Source organism: Oryx dammah, unplaced genomic scaffold, assembly GCF_014754425.2.
Source record: "Oryx dammah isolate SB20612 unplaced genomic scaffold, SCBI_Odam_1.1 HiC_scaffold_14, whole genome shotgun sequence".
NCBI lineage: Eukaryota > Metazoa > Chordata > Mammalia > Artiodactyla > Bovidae > Oryx > Oryx dammah.
Genome location: NW_024070198.1, coordinates 13,687,918 through 13,713,804, shown reverse-complemented (window position 1 = coordinate 13,713,804; position 25,887 = coordinate 13,687,918). Strand labels below are relative to the sequence as shown.

Below are 25,887 nucleotides of genomic sequence, written 5' to 3'. Positions count from 1 at the left end.
CCCAAACACAGGAAAAGAAACAGGCCCTGTGAGAGGACCTAGCTGGTGGAGTTAACAAAGACTTCAAAGTACTATGTTCACAGAACTAAAGAACATCACGCTCAAAGTAGTGAAAGAAGGCATGATGACAGTGTCTAATAAAATATTTGTGACACAGAGAGAGAAATTATAAAAACAACGAAGTTGGAATTCTGGAGCTGAAAAGTCAACAACAGAAACAAAAACTCATCAAAGGATCTCAGCAGCAAATATAAATTGACAGAGGACAGACTACTTAAACACAGACCAACAGAAAAATGTAATCCAAACAACAGAGAGAAAAAAGAATGAAGGAAATGTACAGAGCTTCAGAAAAATGTGAACACCGTCAAGCATACCAACATACACGTGATGGGAGTACCAAAGTAAAAAAGAGAAAGAATATTTTTTTAATGGCTAAAATTTCCCTAATTTGATGAAAAACATTAAACATCCAAGATAATCAATAAACTACAAGAAGAATAAACACAGAGAAATCCACTCCCAGACACAACACAGTAAAATAATGAAAGACAAAAGGAAAATCTTGAAAGCAACAAGAGGGTGGGGTGGGGGAAACCACATACAAGGGGATCCCACTGAGATTAACAGCCAACTTTTTATCAGCAGAAACGCAGGCCAGAAGGCAATGGGATGATACAGTCAACGTGCTAAAAGAAAAAACTGCCAACCAAGAATCTCATAACTAACAAAGCTCTCTCTGGAAAAATGACGGTAAAATAAGGACACTTGCAGATAAACAAAAGCTGAGAGAACTGTTAACAGCAGACCAGTCCTAAAAGAACTATGAATGGAAGTCCTTCATAAGAGTGTGCCCAGATGGCGATATGAACACACACATACACAAACACCAGGAAGGATAACTCTGTAACTATAAAAGACACTATAGGGACCTCCCTGGTGGTCCAGTGGCTAAGACTCCACTTTTCACAATGGAGGAGGCCCAGGTTCTATCCCTAGTCAGGAAACTAGATCCTACATGCCACAATTAAAGATTTCACATATCAGGGCAAGTAAGACCTGGCACAGTTAAATACAAGATTTTTTTTTTTTAACACAGTATAAATGCATCTTTCTTCCTTTACTGATTTAAAAAGCAACTGCAGAAGACAACGTGTACATAACTGTACTGACAATATATATTTCAACTATAGAAATACATTTGAAAATAACAGCACAAATGTGGGAGCAAAGCTGTACTGGAATAAGAAAACAACACAACCAAAGACTCAGCATCAAATGAAGAGATTTATAAATGGTAAATAAGGCTAACATAACAAATTCTATAAATATACTTGCTCTCCTTCCCTCAGCTTCTTTGGAAAATAAAAAACTATATGAAGTAAGAATTTTAACAATGTATTGTTGGATTTGTAACATATACAGATGTAAGATATAACAATAATAGCACAAAAGAGGGACTAGAGCTATGTTGTTATTGTTCAGTCACCCAGTTGTGTCTGACTCTTTGTGATTCCATGGACTGCAGCAGGCCAGGCTTCCCTGTCCCTCACCATGTCCTGGAGTTTGCCCAAGTTCATGTCCACTGCATCAGTGATGCCATCCAGTCACATCTCTTCCTCTGATGCCCTCTTCTTCTTCCTTCAGTCTTTCCCAGCATCAGGGACTTTTCCAATGAGTCAGCTGTCCGCATCAGGTGACCAAAATACTGGAGCTTCAGCTTCGGTATCAGTCCTTCCAGTGAGTATTCAGGGTTGATCTTTTTTTAAGACTCACTGACTGGTTTGATCTTCCTGCTGTCCAAGGGACTCTCAACACCATAGTTCAAAGGCATCAATTCTTTGGCACTCTACCATCTTTACAATCCAGCTCTCACACCTGTACATGTCTACTGAGAAGACAGTAGCCTTGACTACATGGACCTTTGTCAGCAGAGTGATGTCTCTGCTCTTCAACACACTGTCTAGGTGTGTCACGGCCTTCCTGCCAAGAAGCAATCATCTTCTGATTTCACGCTGTAGTCACCATGTGCAGTGATTTTAGACCCCCAAAAGAGGAAATCTGTCACTGCTTCCACCTTTTCCCCTTCTACTTGCCATGAAGTAATGGGGCCAGATGCCACGATCTTAGCTTTTTCATATTTGGTTTTAAGTTGACTTTTTCGCTCTCCTTCTTCATTCTCATCAAGAGATTCTTTAGTTCCCCTCCATTTTCTGCCAACAGAGTGGTATCACCCACATATCTGAGGTTGTTGATGCTTCTCCCACATATCTTGATTCCAGCTTATAACTCACCCAGTCTGGCATTTCTCATGATGTGTTCAGTGTATAAGTTAAACAAATAGGGTGACAACAGATAGCCCTATCAATACTCCTTTCTCAGTCCTGAACCAATCAGGCATTCCATACAGGGTTCTAACTGTTGCTTCCTGACCCACATACAGATTTCTCAGGAGGCAGGTAAGATGGTCTATATAGCCATCTCTTTAAGAGCTTTCCATAGTTTGTTATGATCCACACGGTCAAAGGTTTTAGCATAACTGAAACAGAGGTAGATGTTTTTCTGGAATTCCATTGCTTTCTCTGTGATCCACAAAGTGTTGGCAATTTGATCTCTGGTTCCTCTGCCTTTTCTAAACCCAGATGGGCCATCTCAAGGTTCTTGGTTCATATAATGCTGAACCCTAGCATGCAAGATTTTAAGCACGACCTTCCTAGCATGGAGACAAGTGCAACTGTCTGATGGTTTGAACATCCCTTAGTAATGCCCTTCTTGGGAACTGGGATGAGAATTGACTTTTTCCAGTCCTGTGGCCACTGCTGGGTCTTCCAGATTTGCTGACATATTGAGTGCAGCATGTTGATAGCATCATTTTTTAGAGTTTTGAATAGCTCCACTGAAATTCCATTGCATCCACTAGTTTTACTGACAGTAATGCTTCCTAAGGCCCACCTGACCCCACACTTCAGAATGTCTGGCTCTGGGTAACTGACCACACCATCACAGTTATCTGGTTCATTAAGATCTTTTTTGTACAGTTCCTCTGTGTATTCTTTCTATCTCTTCTTCTACTAGGTCTCAACCGTTTCTGGCCTTTATTGTGCCCATCTTTACATGAAATGTTCCCGTGGTATTTCCAATTTTCCTGAAAAGATCTCTGGTCTTTCCCCTTCTATTGTTTTCCTCTATTTTTACTCATTGTTCATTGAAGAAGACCTTCTATATAGAATATTTCTGAATCTCACAGAAATTAATTTAGAATTAATCTGAAACGGATTCTGAGAGTAATCACTAAGAAATCAATGTTTAAAATACTGGGGAAAATCATTAAAGTAACTAAAATATTACACTATAAAATATTCACTTAACAAAAAATAGAAAAAAAGGAACAGAGGAGCAAAACAAAACTAGACGTACAGTAAACAAAAAGTAAAATGACAGATACAAATCCAACTATATAAATATTAACATTCAACATGAATAGATGAAACAGTACAGACAAAAGTTAGAGATCATGGGCTTCCTTGGTAATTCAGTGATAAAGAATCCACCTGCCAATGCAGGAGACGTGGGTTCAATCCCTAATCCAGGAAGATCCTACTTGCTGTGGAGCAACTGTGCCCATGTGCCACAACCACTGAGCCTGTGCTCTAGAACCCAGGAACTGCAACTACTGAGCCCACACACACCCTAGAGCCTGTGCCCTGCAACAAGAGAAGCCCCCACAGTGAGACGCCTGCACACCTACAACCAGAGAGGAGCCCTCACTTGCCACAACTAGAGAAAAGCCCGTGGAGCAACAAAGATCCAGCAGTCAAAAATAATAAAATAAATACAGTTATATTTTTTAAAAGTCAGGTTATAAAACTGGATAAACAACATACTCCAACAATATGCTATCTACAGGAGATACACTTTGGATTCAACGATAAAAATAGTTTGAAAGTAAAAAGATAAAAACAGACATACCATACAAAGAGCAACCAAAAGAAAGCTAGAGTAGATTTACTAATATCAGACAAAACAAACTTAAAAATAAGTCTAGGAGACTTTCCTGGTTGTCCAGTGGTTAAGACTTCACCTTCCAATGCAAGGGGTGAGGGTTCAATCCCTGGTCAGGTAGCTAAGATCCCACATGCCTCAGGGCCAAAAAAACAAAACATAAAAAAAACAGAAGCAACACTGTAACAAATTCAATACAGACACTGAAAAGCAATTAAAAAATAAAATAAGTCTAGAGATAAAGAGGAACATTTTATAATGTAAAAGAATCAATCAAAAATATATACCAAGTATCACTATGAACAAACCTAGTGGAGGTGATGGAATTCCAGCTGAGCTATTTCAAATCCTAAAAGATGATGCTGTGAAAGTGCACTCAATATGCCAGCAAATCTGGAAAACTCAGCCGTGGCCACAGGACTGGAAAAGGTCTGTTTTCATTCCAATCCCAAAGAAAGGCAATGTCAAAGAATGTTCTAACTACTACACAATTGCACTCATTTCACATGCTAGCAAAGTAATGCTCAAAATTCTCCAAGGTAGACTTTAACAGTAAGTGAACAAAGAACTTCCAGACGTTCACGCCGGATTTAGAAAAGGCAGAGGAACCAGAGATCAAATTGCCAACATCTGCTGGATCATAGAAAAAGCAAGGGAATTCCAGAAAAACATCTACTTCTACTTCACTGACTACACTAAATCCTTTGACTGTGTGAGTCACAACAAACTGTATAAAATTCTTAAAAGATGGGAATACTAGACCACCTTTCCTGCCTCATGAGTAACCTGTATGCAGGTCAAGAAGTAACAATTAGAACCAGAAATGGAACAATGGACTGGTTCCAAGCTGGGAAAAGAGTACATCAAGAGTGTATATTGTCACCCTGCTTATTTAACTTATATGCAGAATACATCATGTGAAATGCCAGGCTGGATGAATGAAGCACAAGCTGAATCAAGATTGCCAGGAGAAATATCAATACCCTCAGATATGCAGATAACACCAACCCATGGCAGAAAGTGAAGAGGAGCTAAAGAGCCTCTTGATGAAAGAGGAGAGTGAAAAAGTTGGCTTAAAACTAAACATTAAAAAAACCAAGATCATGGCATCCAGTCCCATCACTACATGGCAAATAGATGGGGAAATAATGGAAACAGTGACATATTTTATTTTCTTGGGCTCCAAAATCACTCTGAATGGTGACTGCAGCCACGAAATTAAGACACTTTCTCCTTGAAAGAAAAGTTATGACAAACCTAGACAGCATATTAAAAAGCAGAGACATTACTTTGTCAACAAAGGTCTGTCTAGTCAAGGCTATGGTTTTTCCAGTAGTCATGTATGGATGTGACAGTTGGACCATAAAGAAGGCTGAGCACTGAAGAATTGATACCTTTGAACTGTGGTATTGAAGAAGACCCTTGTGAGTCCCCTGGACTGCAAGGAGATCAAACCAGTCAATCCTGAAGGAAACCAACCCTGAATATTCATTAGAAGGGCTGATGCTGAAGCTGAAGATCCAATACTCTGGCCACCTGATGCGAAGAACTGACTCATTGGAAAAGACCCTGGTGCTGGGAAAGACTGAAGGCAGGAGGAGAAGGAGGCAACAGAGGACGAGATGGTTGGATGGTATCACTGACTAAATGGATATGAGTTTGAGCAAGCTCAGGGAGATGGTGAAGCCTGGCATGCTGCAGTCCACGGGGTCACGAAGCATCAGACACAAATGAGCTACTGAACAACAACAACAAATACACCTTTATGGGCTTCCCCAATGCCTCAGCAGTAAAGAATCTACCTGCAATGCAGGAGACTCGGGAGATGCAGGTATGATCCCTGGGTAGGGAGTTCCCCTGAGGAAGGAAATGGCAACTTACTCCAATATTCTTGTGTGAAAATCCCCATGGACAGAGGAGCCAAAGGAGCACAAAGAGTCAGACACACCGAGCAAACACATGCACCTAAAAACAGAGCCCCAAATACATGAAGCAAAAGCTACCCATTGCCCAATAATGGGCAGAACAACAAGTAAAAGATCAAAAGGGAAGCAGAAGACCCGAACAACTATAACCTAATGAGACCTGAGAGACGTCTATAGCATCTTCCACCCAGTAACATCAGCATACACATTCTTCTGAAGTGAACAGGTAACATTTTCCAGGACAGATCACATGTTAGGCTGTAAAACAAGCCTAAGTGAATTTAAAAGGATTGAAATCATACAAAATATGATCTCTGACCAAATACAATGAAATTACGCATTAGTAACGGAAAGGCATTTGAGAAATTCACAAATATGTTGAAATTTAACAACTATTTCTAAATAACCAATGACTCAAAGAACAAATCACAAAGAAAATTTAAAAAATATTTTGAAAGGAATAAAAATGAAAACACACAACACCAAAACTTATGAGATGATGTTAAAGTTGATAAAATTGACAAACTTCTAGCTGGACTGACTAAGAAAAAGAGAGACACAAATTACTAAAATCAAGAGTAAAAGAGGGACTTTCCTGATGGTCCAGTGGTTAAGACTCCGATTCCCAATGCAAGAGGCCCAGGTTCAATCCCTAGTCAGGGAACTAGATTCCATATGCCACAACTAAGTCCCTCACAGCCAAAGAAATAAATAGAAAAGAGTAAAAGAAAAGTCAGTACCACAAGTCTTACAGAAATAAAAAAGGTTATAAGGGAATGCTATGAACAATTCTGTGATTCCCAGGTGGCTCAGTGTTAAAGAATCTGCCTGGCAAGCAAGAAATGTGGATTTGACCCCTGAGTCAGGAAGATCTCCTGGAGAAGGAAATGGCAACCCACTTCAGTATTCTTGCCTGGGAAATCCCATGGACAGAGGAGACTGGTGGGCTATAGTCCATGGGGTCACAAAAGAGTCAGACTAAGCACATACACACATGAACCATTTTATACGAACAACCTGATAACCTAGACAAAATGTACAAATTTCTAAAATGACACAAACTACCAAAACTGATGCAGTAAGAATAGAAAATCAAAACAGACTTGTTATAACAAGAGACTGATCAATAATCAGAAACCTTCCAAGAAAGAAAAGCTAGATGGTTTTAGTGACAAATTCTACCATCTATTTAAAGAAAAATTAACACTATTGCTACACAAAGTCTTCCAAAAAGCAGGAGAGTAGGGACACTCCTCACTCATTCTATTAGGCCAGCTTTATTCTGATATCAAAGCCAGCTGAAGACATCACAAAAAAAAAAACTAGGTACCAATATCCCCTGTGAATACAGATGTAAAAACACTCAATAAAATATTAGCAAGCTGAATCCAGCATGTTAAAAAGATTATACTCTGTGACCATATGGGATTTATTACAGGAATGTAAGAGTGATTCAGCATTACACACATATATACATAAATATGGTACACCACATATATAAAAGGAGAAATAAAAACACACTCATCTCAATTGAGGAACACTAACCAATAATAAGGTATTGCTCTCATACCAAAACCAAAGACATCACCAGAAAATAAAAGACAAATAGCTCTTATGAATATACATGCAAAAATCCTAAACAAGATACTAACAAATGGAATCTGAGAAGACTCTTGAGAGTCCCTTGGACTGCAAGGAGATCCAACCAGTCCATTCTGAAGGAGATCAGTCCTGGGGTGTTCATTGGAAGGACTGATGCTAAAGCTGAAACTCCAATACTTTGGCCACCTCAGGAGAAGAGTTGACTCATTGGAAAAGACTCTGATGCTGGGAGGGGTTTGGGGCAGGAGGAAAGGGGGACAACAGAGGATGAGATGGCTGGATGGCATCACCGACTCGATGGACATGAGCTTGAGTAAACTCCGGGAGTGGGTGATGGACAGGGAGGCCTGGCGTGCTGAGATTCATGGGGTTGCAAAGAGTCGGACACAACGGAGCGACTGAACTGAACATATAAAAAAATGATTATACACTATGACCAAGTGGGATTAATTCCAAAAATGCAAGGTTGATTTATACCTGAAAATCAATTAATATAAAACACCATTGTGATATGATAAGGGACAAAATCCACATGATCATCTCAATAGATGCAGAAAAAGCATCCGAAAAATTCAACACTCCTTCACAGTAAAAACACCTGACAAACTAGAAGGGAATAACCTCAACCTGAAAAACAGCATCTATGAAATTCCCACTGCAGTATACACAGAATGGGAGTTGTTTCACAACTTCACCAACACATCATATGGTCAGTCTTTTTAATCTTTATTTTTTACTTTTATTTTTGGCGGCACTTAGAGGCTTGCGGGGTCTAAGTTCCCTGACCAGGGACTGAACCTGGCCCAGCAGTGAAAGCATACAGTCCTAACCACCAGACCACCAGGGAATTCCCTACATTTTTTTTTTTTTTACCTTCTTGAAACATTTAAATTTTCCCATAATAAGTTTTTTTTTTAATTTTTAATTTTAGTGTTAGCATTTCACTCAGTGAAACCTCAGGAATAAAACAGCATTGGCTTAATCTCTGTTCAAGAGAAAGGAATGCTAGCAGTGCCCTCCATGTGTGTGTGCAGGGCCTGCTTGCAAATGAGAGATGACAAGTGTATATATAGAGTAAGTATGAGTCAGTGTAGTTCACTAAAGAAAAGAGTGTGGGTTTCAACAAAGTGAGTAGGTGATACAAATGTCACCAGCAAAACAGAATGATAACATCACCAATACATATATTCTATTTGTTACAAAAATCTCAGTGTACAATTGACCCTGAAACAATGAGGGGATCAGGGCTGAGGACCTTTCATGCAGTGAAAAATCCACATATAACTTATTGTCCATACAATGGGTTCTTCTATATCCCAGGTTTGGCATTTCCAGATGCAACCAACTGCGGATCGTGTAGTATCACAAAAATAGGTATGTGTTTTTTCTATTTGGCCGAGCCACCAGACTTTCCGGATCTTAGTTCCCCCTCCAAGGGTCAACCAGGCCCCCAACTCCTCCCCCAGCAGTGAGAGTACAGAAGTTCCCACAGTTGTTGCTGTTTAGTCACTAAGTTGTGTCTGGCTCTTTTGTGACCCCATAGACTGTAGCCCACCAGGTTCCTCTGTCCACGGGATTTCCCAAGCAAGAATACTGGAGTGGGCTGTCATTTCCTTCTCCGGGATCATTTAGACCCAGGATCTTCCTCAACTTGCGTCTCCTGCATTGGCAGGCAGATTCTTTACCACTGTATTTACTATTAAAAAATTACAGGTATAAGTGAATTCACACAGTTCAAATCCATATTGTTCAAGTCAGCTGTAGTTAAAATTTTTCTTCTAAGTTAACTTCACCTGCTTTCAATGATCCCGCCTAGTACATTTTCTCAAGAAGCACCTCCTTCCTAATCAATACTATTTTCAAAAATGGACTGTTGTAATAACTATACCATACACTATACTCTCAGTTTCACCATGCAGTGAGGAAAACAAAGCTTCCTTTAAATGTATGAGTTCAACTTTCATTAGCAAATGCAGTTTTATGAGAAGTGTTATACTGAAAAATTAAGGAAATGCACTAATCATATTTATATCATAGAGGGAGCTTCATGTGACAAAAATCATGTGCCTACCACATGCTTAGGCATACAGGAGTGAACAAATAGGCAAGGTCTCTAAATTCCTGGGCTTTCTGGGTATCTAAACACGTACCCCTCCCCTGTCTACAAATAAAAAAATCGAGGCCCAGAGAAGTTAAATGATTTTTGCCCACGACCACACACTTCATCAGTGCTAAGACTAGTGTAAACCAAGAATCCAGTTTTTTGTAGTCTCAGGGCAAGGTGGATTTACATCATAACTGGTTTCACTTTGTACTACAACCACAGGTCCACATAATGACAAAAGCACAGTGAGTCCCAAGTTCCCTAAGTGAATAATAATTTCATTATCATCACACCAAAAAATGAAGCCTTATATTTAAAGGGCACTCATTCTTGAAGAAAGTGGCTAACACTCTAATGGATCATTAGAGTGCCTGGGTTTACTAGGGCAATAGATGGTCTGGAATAGTCATTGTTCTTGTACTATTTTTAAACGGTGGAGATTCTTTTTAAAATAAACGGGGAAATGCATGCAAAATTAAACATTCGCAAATAAATAAAAGCTTCCCAGACTCCAGAGAGGCTTGCCGGGCGAGCGCACGGTCGCGATCAGTCACATCAGCGCGTTCCTGAGCGTCGGCTCCTCCCCTCCCGCCCACGCTCCCTCCTCGCCCACTCTGGCGGCGGGGGAGTATAGAGAATGGTGCCGGCGACTCCCGCTCAATTTCAATTCTCCCACGCCCTCAGCAGCCGAGCGCGTCAGCGCTTCCACCTGCGCGCGAGTCGGCACCTCTGTCCCGCCGTCTGCCGGCGCTTCACCTTTGTCCCGGGCACGCCCGAGGCGGAGCCGCCCTCAGCCCCGGAGCGCTGCGCGAGCCAGGAAGCCCCAAGCGCGTTCTCGAGACCCCAGGCCCGGGCCGAGGCAGGGCGGGGCGGGGCGTCGAAAACGGGGCGGTGCCTCGACTCCCGGGGTCATAGGCTCCGTGGCAGCCACACCCTCCAGCTGCGCAGTGACAGCTCCCGCGGCTGAGGCGGGCCGCGCGGACAGGTGCAGTCGCCCGTGCCGCCCCGCCCCGGTCCCGGCTCAGGTCCTGGCCCGCTGCGCCTCGGCCCCCGCCCGGCCGCCCGCCTCCTCGCGCACCACCTGTCGGGCCGCTTCGCGCGCGGCCGACGGCGGAAAACCCGCCCGCTTCCTGACGAGCGGCCGAAGGGGGCAGCCAGAGATCCCGAGAGGATGAGAGCTTTACCGGAGGGTGGGCCCCACGCAGGCGGTGTCTGTGCTCTGGATCTCCTGCAAGATCCGCTCGTGCTCTGGGACGGTGCCCGGACCTTCGCCGATCTCCGCCATCTTGGCTGGAAGCTGAGGAGCCGGCGAGGCGCGGCGCCGCGCGGACCGCGGGGGCGAGCAACCTGTGGCGCGAGCGCGAGGAGGCGGGGAAAGGGGCGGGGCGAGCGGGGAAAGGGGCGGGGCGGGCGGCGCTGGGGCGCGTGGAAGGCTGCGCACGGGCGCGCGACCGGGTCCCTGTCCCCACACCTGAGGGAGGCCCAGGTGCTGCCGGGTGCTGTGCGGAGTGGAAACGGGTCACCTCCAACTCTCGCCCGGCACTGGCCCCTAGTTGCTGTGTAGTAATTGACCCTGCTTTAAAAGCATAGATCCCTGTATTCTGTGTGCAGACCCTGTGCTAGCACTTGGGATTCTTTCGTAATGAGGGAGGTCGACAATAAAGGCTACGGCAATGTTTAACGAGGAGGCATGGGCGGTGGAGATTCAGAGAAAGGAAAACTCAAGAAAAGCAAAATGGTGTGTGGGAGTAAGATTTGTTTTAGGAATGAACCAAGAAGAACCCAGCTGGGGAACAAGGATGACCGCTCTGAGTGGATTCCTGTTCCTGCCCGCGGGAAGTTCACAGAGGCCAGTCTACTTGGAATAAATTATAAGCGCCAGAAAAAGTAAATGACGTAAAACAAAGACATTTTATGGCAAAGATACAAGAGAGACCCAGTGAAGTGTGTGATTTCATGCCAAAGTCCTTGAACCCAAGTGCCCCCAAGTTGCTGTGGCTGGGTTGAGGTGGGGAAGCCCTTGAGAGAAGTGGGCTTCAGAGAGATGGGAAGGACAGGCAGGTGCTTGGAAAAGTCGTGTTTATGGGACTGCTGAGTAAACCAGTTTGTCATGATCAAATCAGCGACTGAGGAAGATTAACCAGAAAGAGAGTACATAACCTAGCCCTGAGGGACAACTCTTTTCTGGTCTCCATTAATCCAGGGCTCAGCACATCCCTTTGAGTCAACCAAGCTCTTTATTATACAGCTGTGTAACTCACTGCAGTTAGCTTTTTCTAGAAGCTTTTACTACTTCCATCCTCCTCCCACAAAAATCCTGCCTAACAGTTAAAAGCATGACTTCCAAAGATGGGTGTGCTCAATTTAATCCCCTAGTCTTTCACTCTACAGCTGGGTGACATTGTGTCAGAACCTAGTCCCTTTATAGTTAAGTTTCCCCATCTAAAAAATGACCATGGTAGTGTCTACCTCATTTTGCTGTCCCATGTTGTGTTAGCTTTCTATGACTGCTGTAACAGATTATCACAAACTTAGCTTAAAACAATTCAAATTTATTATGGTTCTGTAGGCTAGAAGTCCAATAACAGGTCTCACTGGGCTAAAAATAAGGTGTCAGCACAACAGTGTTCTTTCCAGAGGCACTAGGGGAGAATTTATTTGCTTATGTATTTCAGCTTCCAGAGGCCACCCACATTCTGTGGCTCATAGCCCCCTTCCTCAGTCTTTCAAGTCAGAAATTTTGCATCTCTCTGACCGTTTTTCTATAGTCATATTTCCCTCTGACTCTGACCTAGGCCAGAAAAGATTTTTTGCTTTTAAGGACCCATGGCATTAGGTTCGACACAACTATAATTCTGGAGAATCTTCTATCTCAAGGTCTTAACATTAGTCATACCTGCAATATCCCTTTTGTCATGTAAGGTAATATATTTACAGATTCCCAGGATTAGATTGTGGACATTTAGGGGGAACCATTATTCTGCCTACCTCTTAGTAAGGTCCCAATAAACTGTACTAACATATAAAACTGTCCTTCTTCCTATTAATCTGAAAGTTCTGTCCTCCTTGGAAATTTCAATTCAAATTTAATCTCCTTCATAAAGATTTCCCTAAGGAATCAGGTGGCTCAGGGGTAAAGAATCCACCTGTCAATACAGGAGATGCAGGTTCGATCCCTGGGTCAGGAAGATCCCCTGGAAACAGAAATGGCTACCCACTCCAGTGTTCTTGCCTAGAGAATTCCATGGACAGAGGAACCTGGTGGATTACAGTCCATGGGTGTCACAAAAGAGCCAGATACAACTTTGCTGGGAGCCAGCACAAGGAGTCCCGCCCATGGCAAAGGTCATGAGGTTAAGGGGCCCGACAGGCAAAGGCGAGTTGGGCCTTAAGGGAGCCTCGCTGGATCTGCTGCCCCAAAACCAGAGTCTGCCTGCCTTACTGCATTGTGCTTTTCGCCTACTTTTCTGACATTAACAGGGGGCTGTCCCCCCACCACCTTTTTCTGGAAAAAGTTAATTTAGAGCTTTTAGATTATAAGTCTCCTGGGCATAATACGAGTGTTTCAATCCCAAAACCCCTCTGATGGCTTCCTAGCCTGCCTGCAGGACTCTTACAGCTGCGCCTTGTGATTGTTTGAGGCCTCCCAACAGCAAGAGGCACAGGAAGCTTAAAACATCTTAGGAATGTAGGGGCTTCCAAGGAGTCAAAGTCATTAGAATAGGACTGATTAAGGGTTTCATTTGTTGAGCCAATACTTGTTGCCAAATTTTCATATCTTTTATTTGTTGATATAGTTGGTATGTAGAAAAAAACAGGTAGTAGTCCTGGCATTAGCAACATTAGATATATAAGTACTTTCTTGGTTATAACCCACTGCACCTTTGTTCTACAGGAATATAACTTTATTTAGTACTTTGAGGGTGATGCAGATTAAAGAAAAAATACTTCAAGGGAAAAAGAGTTTTCTGGTTGATAGACATTTATCTAGGAAAAGAGCCATAAAAATGTTAACAGGCCCCCTGGCCAGAAGATGATGTAAAACCACCTGGGACCTTTTGTATATGGGAAGGTATGCAAAAAGAAAGCCTGGTCTCAATAAGGGTCAGGACTGCTCCCCCTGCATAACTCTGTATATTCCATTATTTCTTTATGTACAACTTGGGGTATATAGGCTGCTTTTGAAAATAAAGTTGTGTGTCTGGCACCAATGCTTGGCTCCCCCATGTCGTTCTTTTCTCCCTTTTCTGGCTGAATTCCCATCTGGAGCACAGAGGCTCTCCATGTCTACTTATTTGCCCTGGCTTCTAAGACCCACGTAAGAGGGAGCCCAAGGCGGGGCACCCTCCGCTATTCAAGTGGGCGCCAGTGGCCTACGTAGACTGTGCAAGTTCCTTGTCTTGGAACTTTATTGGTTTTCCACGTAAACCAAGTTATTCAGAATCTTTTCTCCACTAATTTTCCTACTACACTATTCTTCCCTAATCTCTCTTTATATTTCCAAATAAATAAGTTTTTCCTCGCTGACTCCATCCCCGCTTCAAATTCCCTGGATCCACTGGGGCTGGACCCCACACAACTTAGCTACTAAGCAACAGCAACAAGAAGGAATCACAAAACCTTCTCACTGACTCTAGGTTTAAGTTAGCCCATTTACCCACTCTACCAACAACTGTTTTAATAGTGAGCACTTGTTTTGATTAGTTCTTCCTTATAATTTGAATTTTGTTTGTTTTTGTACAGTTGACACTCACAGGACAGAAACACATGGCTGACTTCAGTGCAGGCTAGCTTGAAAGACCAAGAAAGCTCTGCTACATCCACATGTCTGTTCTACCAAGAAACCCTATCACAAGCCTGTTTCCACTGTCTTTTTTTTTTTTGACCATACTGGGTGGCATATAGGATCTTGGTTCCCTAATCAGAGATCTAACCGACAACCCCGCAGAGTCTCTTAACCACTGGGCTGCCAGGGAAGTCCCTGTCTCCACTGTCTTGATAGTACAAGAGAACCCACATCTTCCCTGGGAAATCTCACTTCCTCAAGCTGTGAAAACATACAGAAAAAAAAAAATCTCTTCCCAAGTCCACCAGCACTTTCATATCATGTTAAGGTCCTTAAGTTCAGAGCTGCCCCCTCTTTTGTTTTAGCTTTCCAATTTCTTATAGTTCCTCCTAGAGTTCTGCATGTGGCTGAGAGAAAGCTGGAGAGGTCTTAAAACCAGACAATGCTGAAGTTCTGAAGCCACTGAAAAGAGCTCAGGGTGACTTAGAAAGGGGTTCCAAACAGATCTGAGCATAAGGCCAGAGTTTAATTGATCCATTATTGGTAACAATTAGAAATTAGAACAATATCAAATTGTAAAAAGTTAGTTTCTTCAAACTTGATCTTTATATAGTTGACATTAAATATCACATCTTATAATGTGGTGTATTCAGTTGCCTTTATAGAAATCTGCAACATAAACAGAAAAGGTTACCTCAAATTCCCTGAGGTTCACCATCAGAGTTTCACTGCAAGAAACAATACTTACGGGCTTTTGTTAGAGGGTATATAGTTTATATATACATATAAACTTCACTCATTTCTCTGGTTATTTAAAATTTTACTCTTGGGTCAAGTCAAATCCCTGTACCCAGACCCCAGCATTTTGGCCCTTCCCCCAGTTGCTTTTTATTGAGTAGTAAGAAAAACAAATTTTTTTCTTGGGAGACTGAGTCCTCAATTGCTGAGGCACCACCACCCAGTGTTAGCACATGTGAGATGCAGGTTCAGCTCTCGAGAGGGAAAAATAAACCTTTTGAAAACTGAACCTGAAACCAAACATAAGATCTGAGGACAAATTTTATGGCGTCCTACAAAGAGAACAGAGAGCCAGTTCTCTCTGCAGGAAAAGGCAAGCTATCTTAGATGATGAGCCGGACCAGAATTCATTGCTCTAAAGAGTAAAGCAAGGTGAGGAGAGTAGGACATATGACAGAAGCCAGCTTCTTACCTGGCGATCAGCTTCTAATGGGGTGTTTCTTTCCAGTGCTCATTATCCAGACCTTTCCCTCTTCTCTTCTCCAATCCTGATGCAATCTATCCAAACCCAGCTCTAAATACCCTTGCCCTGGGAAGCCAACCCTACTTACATCCTCCTCACTCCTGACCTGTTTCAACACCTGCCCATAGGGATTACCTCAGCATTAAGTAGCAGTCTCTTCCCCTTAATTCAAATTAAGATGGAAGGAAGTTCATTTACCACGTCTTCTAAAACAGCTCCAGCTGGTTCCCTCTGTGACTTCTGGTAGATCCGTTAGTACTTGAAGTTTTTTGGTAAGAATTTAATGTCCTAAATAGCTCACTATGTAAATTTTAATTATGGACATAGATATAACATGCACATTAATGTGAAAAAAGGCCTAAAGTGCTACATATCTAGGGACTTCTCTCGTGGTCCAGTCAATGGATAAGAATCTGCCTTCCAGCGCAGGGGGTGTGAGTTTGACCAGGAAACTAAGGTTCCATATGCCACAGAGCAACTAAGTCTGCACATGGCAGCTACTGAACCCTGATGTCACAACCGGAGAGTCCATGCCACGAAAGACCCTGCATGATACCACAAAGAGCCCACACACCACAGCTAAGACCTGATGCAGCCAAACAAGTAAATATTTTAAAAAATAAAGTGCTACATTTCTAAAAGTCTCCAAAACAAAGAATTTCAGCTATAAACCAAAATAATCTTAATAGCTATTTACTGAGCACCATTTTCTAAGCTTTTTATATTATCTAACTTAACCCTTACTAATTGAATTCATAATTTTATTGGTAATTAAGTTAGCACTAATTTTACTAAAATCTAATTTCAGCCTTTGGGGTACTCTTGCTATTTCCAATTTAATTTGGAGAAACTGAGACTTAGAGAGATTAAGTCACTTGTCCAAGGCTACACAGCTAGTGAGTTAGAGAAGATGGAGCTAATAAGCTGTTCTTGCTTTTCCTGTTAATAAAAAAGTCAGATAAGAAGACTGTTCTGATATTGTTTTACCCAAGGAATAAATGACTGTCAGTCTGGTCTGAGGAGGCTGGGGGTGGTAGGGCACACTGGAAGATTGCACATGTTTGGTGAGTTATTTGGGGAGCAGTGGATATTGATTTCCAGAAATCCACCCAAAATTTCTCTTCAGGACTCCTGGGAGGGAAAAATATACCAGGAGGACTGACAGAGCAGGAGATGTACTCTGTGTCCAGCAGGAAACTAATCAGCAAAGTAAGGGTTTCATCTGTAAACAAAATCTTAGTCACTAAGAACTTATACTCTGAGCCACTTGTCTACAGACTAATAACCAACCTTGGGAAAGCCCCTCCCTCAGAAGGAGGCTATAGAATGTTGCTGCCCTGGTCTGGCATTTAAATGGGTTCAAATTCCAATTCATATCTTACTAAATGTGGGACCCTCTGTAAAAGGACTTAACTTGTCTTTGCTTCAGTTTCTTCAAGTGTGAATTGGAAGCATTAAAAGTCCTTAGCTTACCAAGTGGTGTGGGGATTAAAGAAGATGTGCTCCTGTGTGCTTAGTCGCTCAGTTGCATCCAATTCCTTGTGACCCCATGGACTATAGCCCGCCAGGCTTCTCTGTCCATGGGATTCTCCAGGCAAGAATATTGGAGTAGGTTGCCATTTCCTCCTCCAGGGAAGCTTTGCAACCTAGAGATCAAACCCACATTTCCCGCATCTCCTGCATTGGCAGGCAGATTCTTTACCATTGCATAATATAATATATCCTTTACCATCTATCAGGCAATCCACTCCAGTACTATTGCCTGGAAAATCCCATGGACAGAGGAGCCTGGTAGGCTACAGTCCATGGGGTCGCAAAGAGTCGGACACGACTGAGCGACTTCACTTTCTTTCTTTCACCATCTATTATATTAAAGAAGATAATATATGTATAACGTTTAGTCCAGAGCTCATTTAACATGAAGCATTGGAGGTGAGGATTATCTGACATTTGTTGTTCAACAACAAAGCCCAGAATTTAGCTTCCTCTTTGGTAAAATAAAAATAAAAAAGACACAATAACATTCCTTTTTCTCTAATCATTAACAAAATAGCCTAATTTTGTATCAGAGCTCTCTGAACCTGAACTACATTTTTTCTCTGAATGCTTGATTGGTAGAAACTGTCTGAAAGTTGTTCTTATTGTGGAGAGGGAGCCAGGAAGTTCTTCTTGTGCAGAGGGAGCCAGGACCTTGTCTTTAGGTTAGACTCTTGGTTCTGGATCTACTTTAGTGAGCCCTCCGGATCTTGCTTCTAAGCCAAGTGCCTCTTTGTTGTCCTTGGAGACGATACTCATCTCCTGAGACACACATCATGGTGGCAAACAAATCGTTGAGTCTGTCTTCATTTCCAGGCACAGGGACAATGTCTGTATTGTTCACCACCAGCCCAGTTACTATTTGTTAAATGAATAATCCACATGCAAATAATACTTCTCATGTTATTTTGTTGTAAAAGCATGTTTCATGAGGTAGGGTATATCTCCACAGAGAGTCCCTTCCTCATTCCTAGGAACCCTATATCAGACTTCCTGATCTTTAACCTCTTGAGAATTTGCTATTATCACTGAGATGTTTCTTAAAGAGTTTAAGAGCCTTTGCTACAGAACTGCCGAACTTTATCAAAATGCAGAACACAGGGTAGTCTTTATTGGCTCTAATCAATTAAGCCTTCCCTTTTAGCCACTCTGGAGAATGCCTTGACAACTGCGTTCCTCCAGCTTCTACCTTGGTACAGTGACCCCAAGTGGCCACAGTCTGTAAGTGCAAGAGAATGTGAACAAAGCCCTGGCAGGTCTGGGAGGATTCCTTCCTGCTGCAAAACTGTATCCAGGAATCCGTTCCATATCCCATAGGGGAGAACAATAGAAGGAAACCTGAAATTGAAGCCAAATAAAATCAGTTTTTATGAAATATGGGCTGGTCCTCAAAGAAGTTCAAAAGTAATTAGCCCCAGGTTCTCTTCATTCAACAGCTGCTTTTATTCAAAGCTTGCTGTGTGCCAGGTTCTGTGCTAAGCTTTCAGACAGAGCTGGCTCATCCATGCGGGGCTGAAGAAGTTGCTCTTGGGTTAATACTCTGCCATCACCATCCTTTGGACAAGGGGGACTCCATCTTCATTTCGCATTGGTCCTGTAAATTATGTTACTAGTCCTGCCCTCAGAATGATGTCCAGAAAGCACCATTAACTTGCTCATCCCAAAGCTAAACATTTTAAAGTCCACTGAGCAATTAAAGAGCAATAGTATTTCCTCTGAATTCTACTCTCTCTCTCTTTCATCTCTCCCTAACAACCCCCAGCACTGGCTTATAATACGAACTATTTTCTCTTCTCTTTCCTCCTCATTGCTGTGTTTTTTTTAATTATTATTCCTTATCCTGTTCAGTGCAACATCTCCATTCCTCACTCTTTCCTCATTTAGCTTTCCTTCATTGCCTGTTGCCCTTTCTGCTTCTCCTCTCTTTTCCTATTTTTGTTTCTCCTCTCAGCAAAAAGGATTTAGAAATGTAACTAATGTAATGAAATGATGATAACAGCTGATATTTACTCCCTGGTCACTTTTGTAAACTAGCATCCCTGGACCTCCCTATCCTTCACCCTGATTTGTTATTCTTCATAGAATTTATTACTGGTTTGTAATCTATTTTTAGCTCTCTTCACTAAAATGTCAGCTCCCTGGGAACAGGGAATTCCCTGATAGAGCAGGGAATTTGCTGTATCAACAAGACCACTGACCATCCTTGACCACTGTCTGCCACATTGGAGATACTCCATAAATATTTATTTACTGAATGAAGGACCGAGCATTGTATGGCTCATGTATGAGCCGCTGCATTAAATACACTGAATGACTAATTTGTGTAAGCCTTCTAATAGTTCTATCTATAAGTATAGAGGCAAAATTTGAACTGGCTCCAGAGCCCATTCATTTAACTGTAAATAAATGAAACTGTCTCCCTGCTTGGAATACTTTGTTCTCAAAATTAAAAAAAAAAAAAAACTTTAACTTTTCTCTAGTGTTTCCCTGAAGATCAAGCAGCTAACAGAATCATTTAAGTATTCAGTTAAAATTTGGCAACTACATAGCCCACCGTCATCAGGAACCCCAGGCTTTCCTGGGGTGCTGCAGACATAGCAGGCCTCATTCATAATTAGGCCCTCAGTTATTCCTAAATCGTTTCTTTGGATTCCATTTTATAAACACAACATTCAGTACACTACCCCACTCCCATAAGACATTAGATGAGGTCATGATATTATATTAGCATCAAATATAAGCCTTAGTAAATAGGATTTTGAAAAAGGGATACCTCTCTCCCTTAAATATTTGCAACCAAAATAAAATTTACATTATTCAGTATTTGCCACCTGCTCAGAATTTCAAAATGTCATGAATGCTCATTTACTTCAACACTCTAAAGTATATATTACATAATGCTGAAATGTATATCCCAGTGTACATTAAATATAATAATAATAATTGCTAACATTTATCAAGCATTTACAATGTGCTAGGCTGGTATTGTGCTAAGCACTTCATATACATTAATCATTTGATATAAGTTTTATTATAATCCCCATTCTGTGGTTTTAGAAACTAAGGCCAAAATCAAACAACTAATACATGTTATATCTTTGATATTAATCAATGTATTTAATGAAATAAGATATCATAGAAATCTTACATTTCTGAAGATAAAAACAGCAAGAGCATCCTAGAATTCTGCAGCTGAATATGACAAGTTATATTTTTTAGAATGTCATCCTAAGATTTTATTGTGTTTACAGTTTAGGTTGTTGGCGTCTTGTTGTTGTTGTCGCTTTAATGTTTCCTTTCCTAAAACCATGTTATCTTCATTCTTAAAAACATTAAAGTCAAAGAAACTACAATATCCTGTTTGCTCTTAAACTGGTAAAACTCCACGCTCAGCTTTTGGAAAAGAGCCCAAGAGAGTCTGTGAGTACAAGTGTAAAACAATTATGTTATCATAAAACAATTGCAAAAATTTCTTCTGGTACGTCATCATGTACAATTCCCTTTTCCTCCTATTTTTCCCAGCCCTCAGCAGGGCTTTCTTTGGATACCTCCTCTTTTTCTACCTCCCACTAACATTACACTTCTCTTCAATCTCTTTATCTCAGTCTCAGCTCTTGCAAAAAATTTCTGAACCCAAATCGGTTCAGACATGTTACAATTTCAGGACCTGTTCTAGGAGGCTAACAGCAGACCTACAGGAACCCATGAGGCATCACGAACCCAGGCTATATCCAGGTATGAGAGGATGTCCATGGGGGACAGGTCTCACGAGGGAGGCTTGGCAGCTGGAAGCTCTAGCATAAATATGTTAGTGTCCTGCTACTGTGCTGTCCTAAGACCGTAGCCACCAGTCCTGTTTCACCAGAACCACCCTCAACATGAGGATTCATATAACCACTACCAATGCACTGGAATTGATATACTAGTTGAAAACTATTACCTGTGCTTGTTCAAGGCAGCTGGTAATACTGGATAAGGCCCAACAAAGAACTAGTCTTATAGATTCTTAAAGCATGGCTCCAGACAGCCATTAAGCCTAGCAGGGACAGGCACGGCCCCTAGAGGGAGCAGCTGGCAAGAAGCTGGGCATGTTTAGGCCAAATGGAGGAACTGGAGTAAAAAATCATAAAACCAAATGAGAAAATCTAGTGGAAACTACCATATGGTGGAAACATGATAAAAAACAGTGATGCCCAGGGCAAAAAGGATTAGAACAGCAAAACTAATTTCAGACCCCACCTGCTCATGAGTTTCAGCCTACCAAGAATCTGTCAGCCAGGAGATTTTGAATGCCCAAAGCAAAGCAAAGCTAGGACAACCTGGGCACTAGCAGTAGATCTTTCTTTACATTTCTCTCTTTTCTTTGAAATTCAGTCACTGTCTGCATGTCTAACATCAAATACCGCTTCTCCACCAATTCAATTATTAGAGCTGCCTGATATGTCTTTATTGGGTATTTCATTGGCAATACAAATAAACCATGGAAAAATATAATGTCTCAGCTCCCCCTAAAACCATCTCTCCTTTAAACTTAATACTTCAGGCAGTGGTCTCATTTCACACATAGATGGAAACAAACACAGGATCTCAGGATCATCTGATCCTTTTCCACTTTTCCACCAAAACAGAAAGAAGACCAAAGGAGCTGACCCAAAAGCCCAGTGGGGAAGTCAGGCAGGAGACAGGATGGGCCACCTGGGAGAAGCCTGCTCTTGGAGCAGCCTTGTATGAAATCAGGAGGTAGGGGGAAGGAAGTCTGGGCAGGTGAAAGAGACGATGGCCACTGACAATGCTGGATGACTTGAGTCCCAACCTCAGCAACTCGCTCACGACTCCTCAGTGGAGGCGACCCATTCTCTCAGATGACGGTGAGGCTGAGAGTGACAGGAAGTGCTGTGGAGCCATTTTTAAATGACACTAATAGGACTCTGCTATGGGTTTTGAGTCCCTGAGCTCTCTGAGCTCACCCTGTTAGAGAAACAAACCCCTGATCTAACCCTGACCTGAACACTGACCTCAGAAACAAGGTGGGCAGGGAGATGGAGCTAACTAACAGTTTGGGATTTTATAACAGAAAATGTCTGTGGGAAAATGCCTTTCTTTTGTGATACGGAAGAACAACTAGGAGAGCTCTTGGGTATTTTCTCTCCCTCAGTTTCCACGTACGGGGTTTCTCCCCTGCATTCCCAGCCACATCTTCTCAATGTCCTAACCTTCCCTTCACTGTCGCTCCACAAGGCCTCACAGTAGGTCCTGTGCAGCTCTCCTGGTCAGTCTCCCTCCAGCCAAACTCCTTTTCCACCCTCTCTGCCTTTAGGACTTGTAACTATTCAAATCTATTCAAATACTTCTGCCTTTTCTTATTCCCTGAAACGATGACTTTCTCTCTGGACTACCTTTTTCCCTTTGTCTTGTAAGACCATCATTAGCTCAGAAGCTCATACAAATTAGTTCAACAAATATTTATCTAGCTACTGTGTGTCAAGTATGGTAGAAGCTTCTGCAGAGGATACTGAGATATAAATATATACAGCGCCCTCAGGAATCTTTAGCCTGAAAATGGTTATAGCACAAAATACATGTGAGCCTACATACACCCAAATGAGTCAGAATAAATGCCCTGAATTCCTCGGGGCTTCAAAGGATGAAGCACTCACCTGTGGTTGATGGATCAGAGAGGCTTCACAGAAGAAAGAATATTTGAGCTGTGCCTTGCAAGATGGGCTGGATTTTGGCAGACAGAAGTAAGAGTGCAATTTAATAAAGAAAAGGAACCATAAGAACCAGAAGGAAGAAAATCTCAGGGCATATTATCAAACAGTAAACACTCCAGTTTGGCCAAAATGGAAGTCCTGTCTTTATTTTCCAACCCTCATATTTGGCCACATGAGCTGATATGTTCCATAAGAGGAGTGGACCAGAATAGGTGACGTTGGAATATCAATAACATACATACGGAAGTGCTGAAAGGCAAATGCCAGCCCAAGAAGTCTTCATCTCATCAATGATTACAGTAATTGTTTAGGAAAAGCAATTTTGGTGAATATTGTCTCAATTAAAGGTTTGTTAGGGGACTTCCCTGGCAGTCCAGTGGCTAAAACTCCATGCTCCCAATGCAGGGGGCCCGGGTTCGACCTCTGGTCAGGGACTAGATCCAACATGCTGCAACTAAAGATCCTGCCTGCCACAACAGAGATTGAAGATCCCACATGCCACAGCTAAGACCCAGTACACAAGGCGGCTCAGATGGTAAAAACCCGCCTGCAGTGCAAGAGACATGGGTTCGATCCCTGGGTCGGAAAGCTCTCCTACAGAAGAAACGGCAACCCACTCCAGTATTCTCGCCTGGAGAATTCCATGGACAGAGAAGCCTGATGGGCTACAATCCATGCAGTCACAGAGTCAGAGCTCTTTGTGAAGCTAACAGTGGGCATTCCAGATCCACTGGTGCTGACAGGCAGCACCTGGAGAAAATATGTGTGCAGTGTCTGCTCTTGTGATGATGGGAGAGTGCTGTGACTGCCAGATCTAAACCGACTCTTTCCTTTAGGAGACCTAGTACAAGACCCAGGATATTTACCCTCAGAACAGAAGGCAGGACACGTCCAAGAACCAAAACAGGAAGTCAGGGCCAGTACCAGAGCAAGACTACCTGATAGCTTCAAGGATGGATGAAGCCTGTAGATACTGGCCAGGGTTGAGAGACCAGGGGAGAGATGTAGAGAGGATCAGGGGTTGAAGACTAAGGGCTCTGAAGCAGCAGAGGCAGCAGTAATTAACACATGTCCAGGCTTCCCTGGTGGCTCAGATGGTAAAGAGTCCACCTGCAATGCAAGAGACTCGGGTTCAAACCCTGGATCTGGAAGATCCCCTGGAGAAGGGAAAGGCTACTTACTCCAGTATTCTTGCCTGGAGAATTCCATGGACAGAGGAGCCTGGAGGGCTACAGTCCATGGGGTCACATAGAGTCAGTCACAGCTAACACTTTCACTTTTTCAGGCTTTATTCCCCTCTCGTGTTTCCCTTTAGACTTCTGACCTAGCCACCAGCAGATGCACAAGTTTTAGAAGGTGCTGGTATAGTATAAATTATGTTCCACTTGGAAAAAGTTACCAAGTCTCCCATTAATGAAAAGCTTTGGTTTTTTTCTACCTGCTGAATAGGATAAAAAGCACCTGCCCTTATTCATGGATGTTTATGATGCTCAGATAAAATAAAGGTATAAGTCATGAAGGTGTAAGTTATAAATGGAGTTGTAATTATTTTTCTACTGTACCTACATATTGATAATTCACGAATCAACCAATAAATACCAATAGCTTCCAATACCCCCAACCCTACTCTAGGCCCTTTGGAAAGATTCAGGATACATTTAATGCAAAATCAAATTTAAATTCAGATTTAAACATATCTGCTCCTGGATCTTTCTGAGACTAAAAAGACAACACCAAAAAAAAAAAAAATCCTTTCACTTAATCTACAAATATTAGTCAACAAATATTTATTGACTGTCACTATCACAGGCAGAGATTGCCATCCTGTTCCCATATTGATAAGTGTCAGATACAAGCAGACAGTCAAAAAGAATTAAAATTTTTAAACCGCGCATTTAATACAGAGATATATGGTCTTTCATTTTAATTCTGTCCTTGAACTATGCAAATTAATCCCCATCTTACCAAAGAAACTATTTTTTAATCACATGTAGAAATAAAAAATACATATCCGAGAGCGCCCCATATACCCAAGAGCAGCAACAACACAAATAAGCATTCTGTGTTTTTTCCTACAATTCACACCCACATCCACTCAAATATAAATGAGTTTCAATGATACGACTAATTGTTCTCTGTATTTTTCACTAAGCAGTATTTTAGAGAAAACAAGTGAAACCTGATGTAAATAAGATGGAATATCTATTTGGAGTTGGCATGCAGCCCTTTTTGATCACTTGAAAGTCATTTCTATTTTTTAACCTTGTGGTGATGAATCATGAAACAAATATAATACAAACAATGTGGATAATTTATTCACCGTCATTTCTCTAAGGATAAAACTTTAAGATTAGGTATATATAGAATTGCAATCATTTCTCAAAAATTATTTTTTATTGTTATAGAGAAAAGTATAAAAATACATGAATAAGACTACTTTATCACCACCAAAGAAGAAACAGCAACATATAAAGGAGCCCTACCTTAAAGTAGCTTCAATGGGCAGCTCAAAAGACTGAATCTCAGCCAGGACATTCTCATAGGTTTGATCTGGGTCTTCTTCCAACATTGCTCCTGATTTTCCAACTGCAGACATCATATTTTCTTAATGTAAGACAGTACTTTAGAGAAATGTAGTTGTATTATAATTATGACAGGGTCTCTCTGTCCAGCCAGAGTAGCAGCAAAAACTGAGCTCACTGTCTGACTTCATGCTATCAAAATCCTTGCTTCCAAGAATGTTGCACAGCTGTTGCTGTCTTGTCTCCACTTATAACATTTTACTTATTATTAACCTTGACACAGTTCAGAAAGTTCCTGCCTGATGCCTGCTGTACTTATTTACTTGTTTCTCAAAAACAGTAACCACAAACTTTGATAGGAATTAGAACAATTACATTATAAAAAGTTATGAAAGACAATTGACTTGTTGGGGCACATATTTTAATGTTGTTTAT

The 25,887-nt window shown here is 41.8% G+C and overlaps 1 protein-coding gene across 7 annotated transcripts in view; it reads right to left on the bottom strand.

Moving 5' to 3' along the window:
• Positions 1–25,597, bottom strand: part of EXOC6 (exocyst complex component 6) — a 195,064-nt gene extending 169,467 nt beyond the window's left edge. For 3 of the 7 annotated variants that reach the window (XR_005723511.1, XR_005723512.1, XR_005723513.1), the window contains exon 1: positions 25,414–25,597. Coding sequence is in view for 4 of the 7 variants with exons in the window: in XM_040254531.1 (XP_040110465.1) it covers positions 25,414–25,529 (116 nt within the window). In the remaining 3 variants the exon portion in view is untranslated. Of the gene's footprint in view, positions 1–10,817; positions 10,980–25,413 lie in introns of those variants that run through there. The other 4 variants (XM_040254534.1, XM_040254532.1, XM_040254531.1 and 1 more) reach the window with 3 other exon arrangements.
• Between the last annotated feature and the right edge of the window lie 290 nt (positions 25,598–25,887).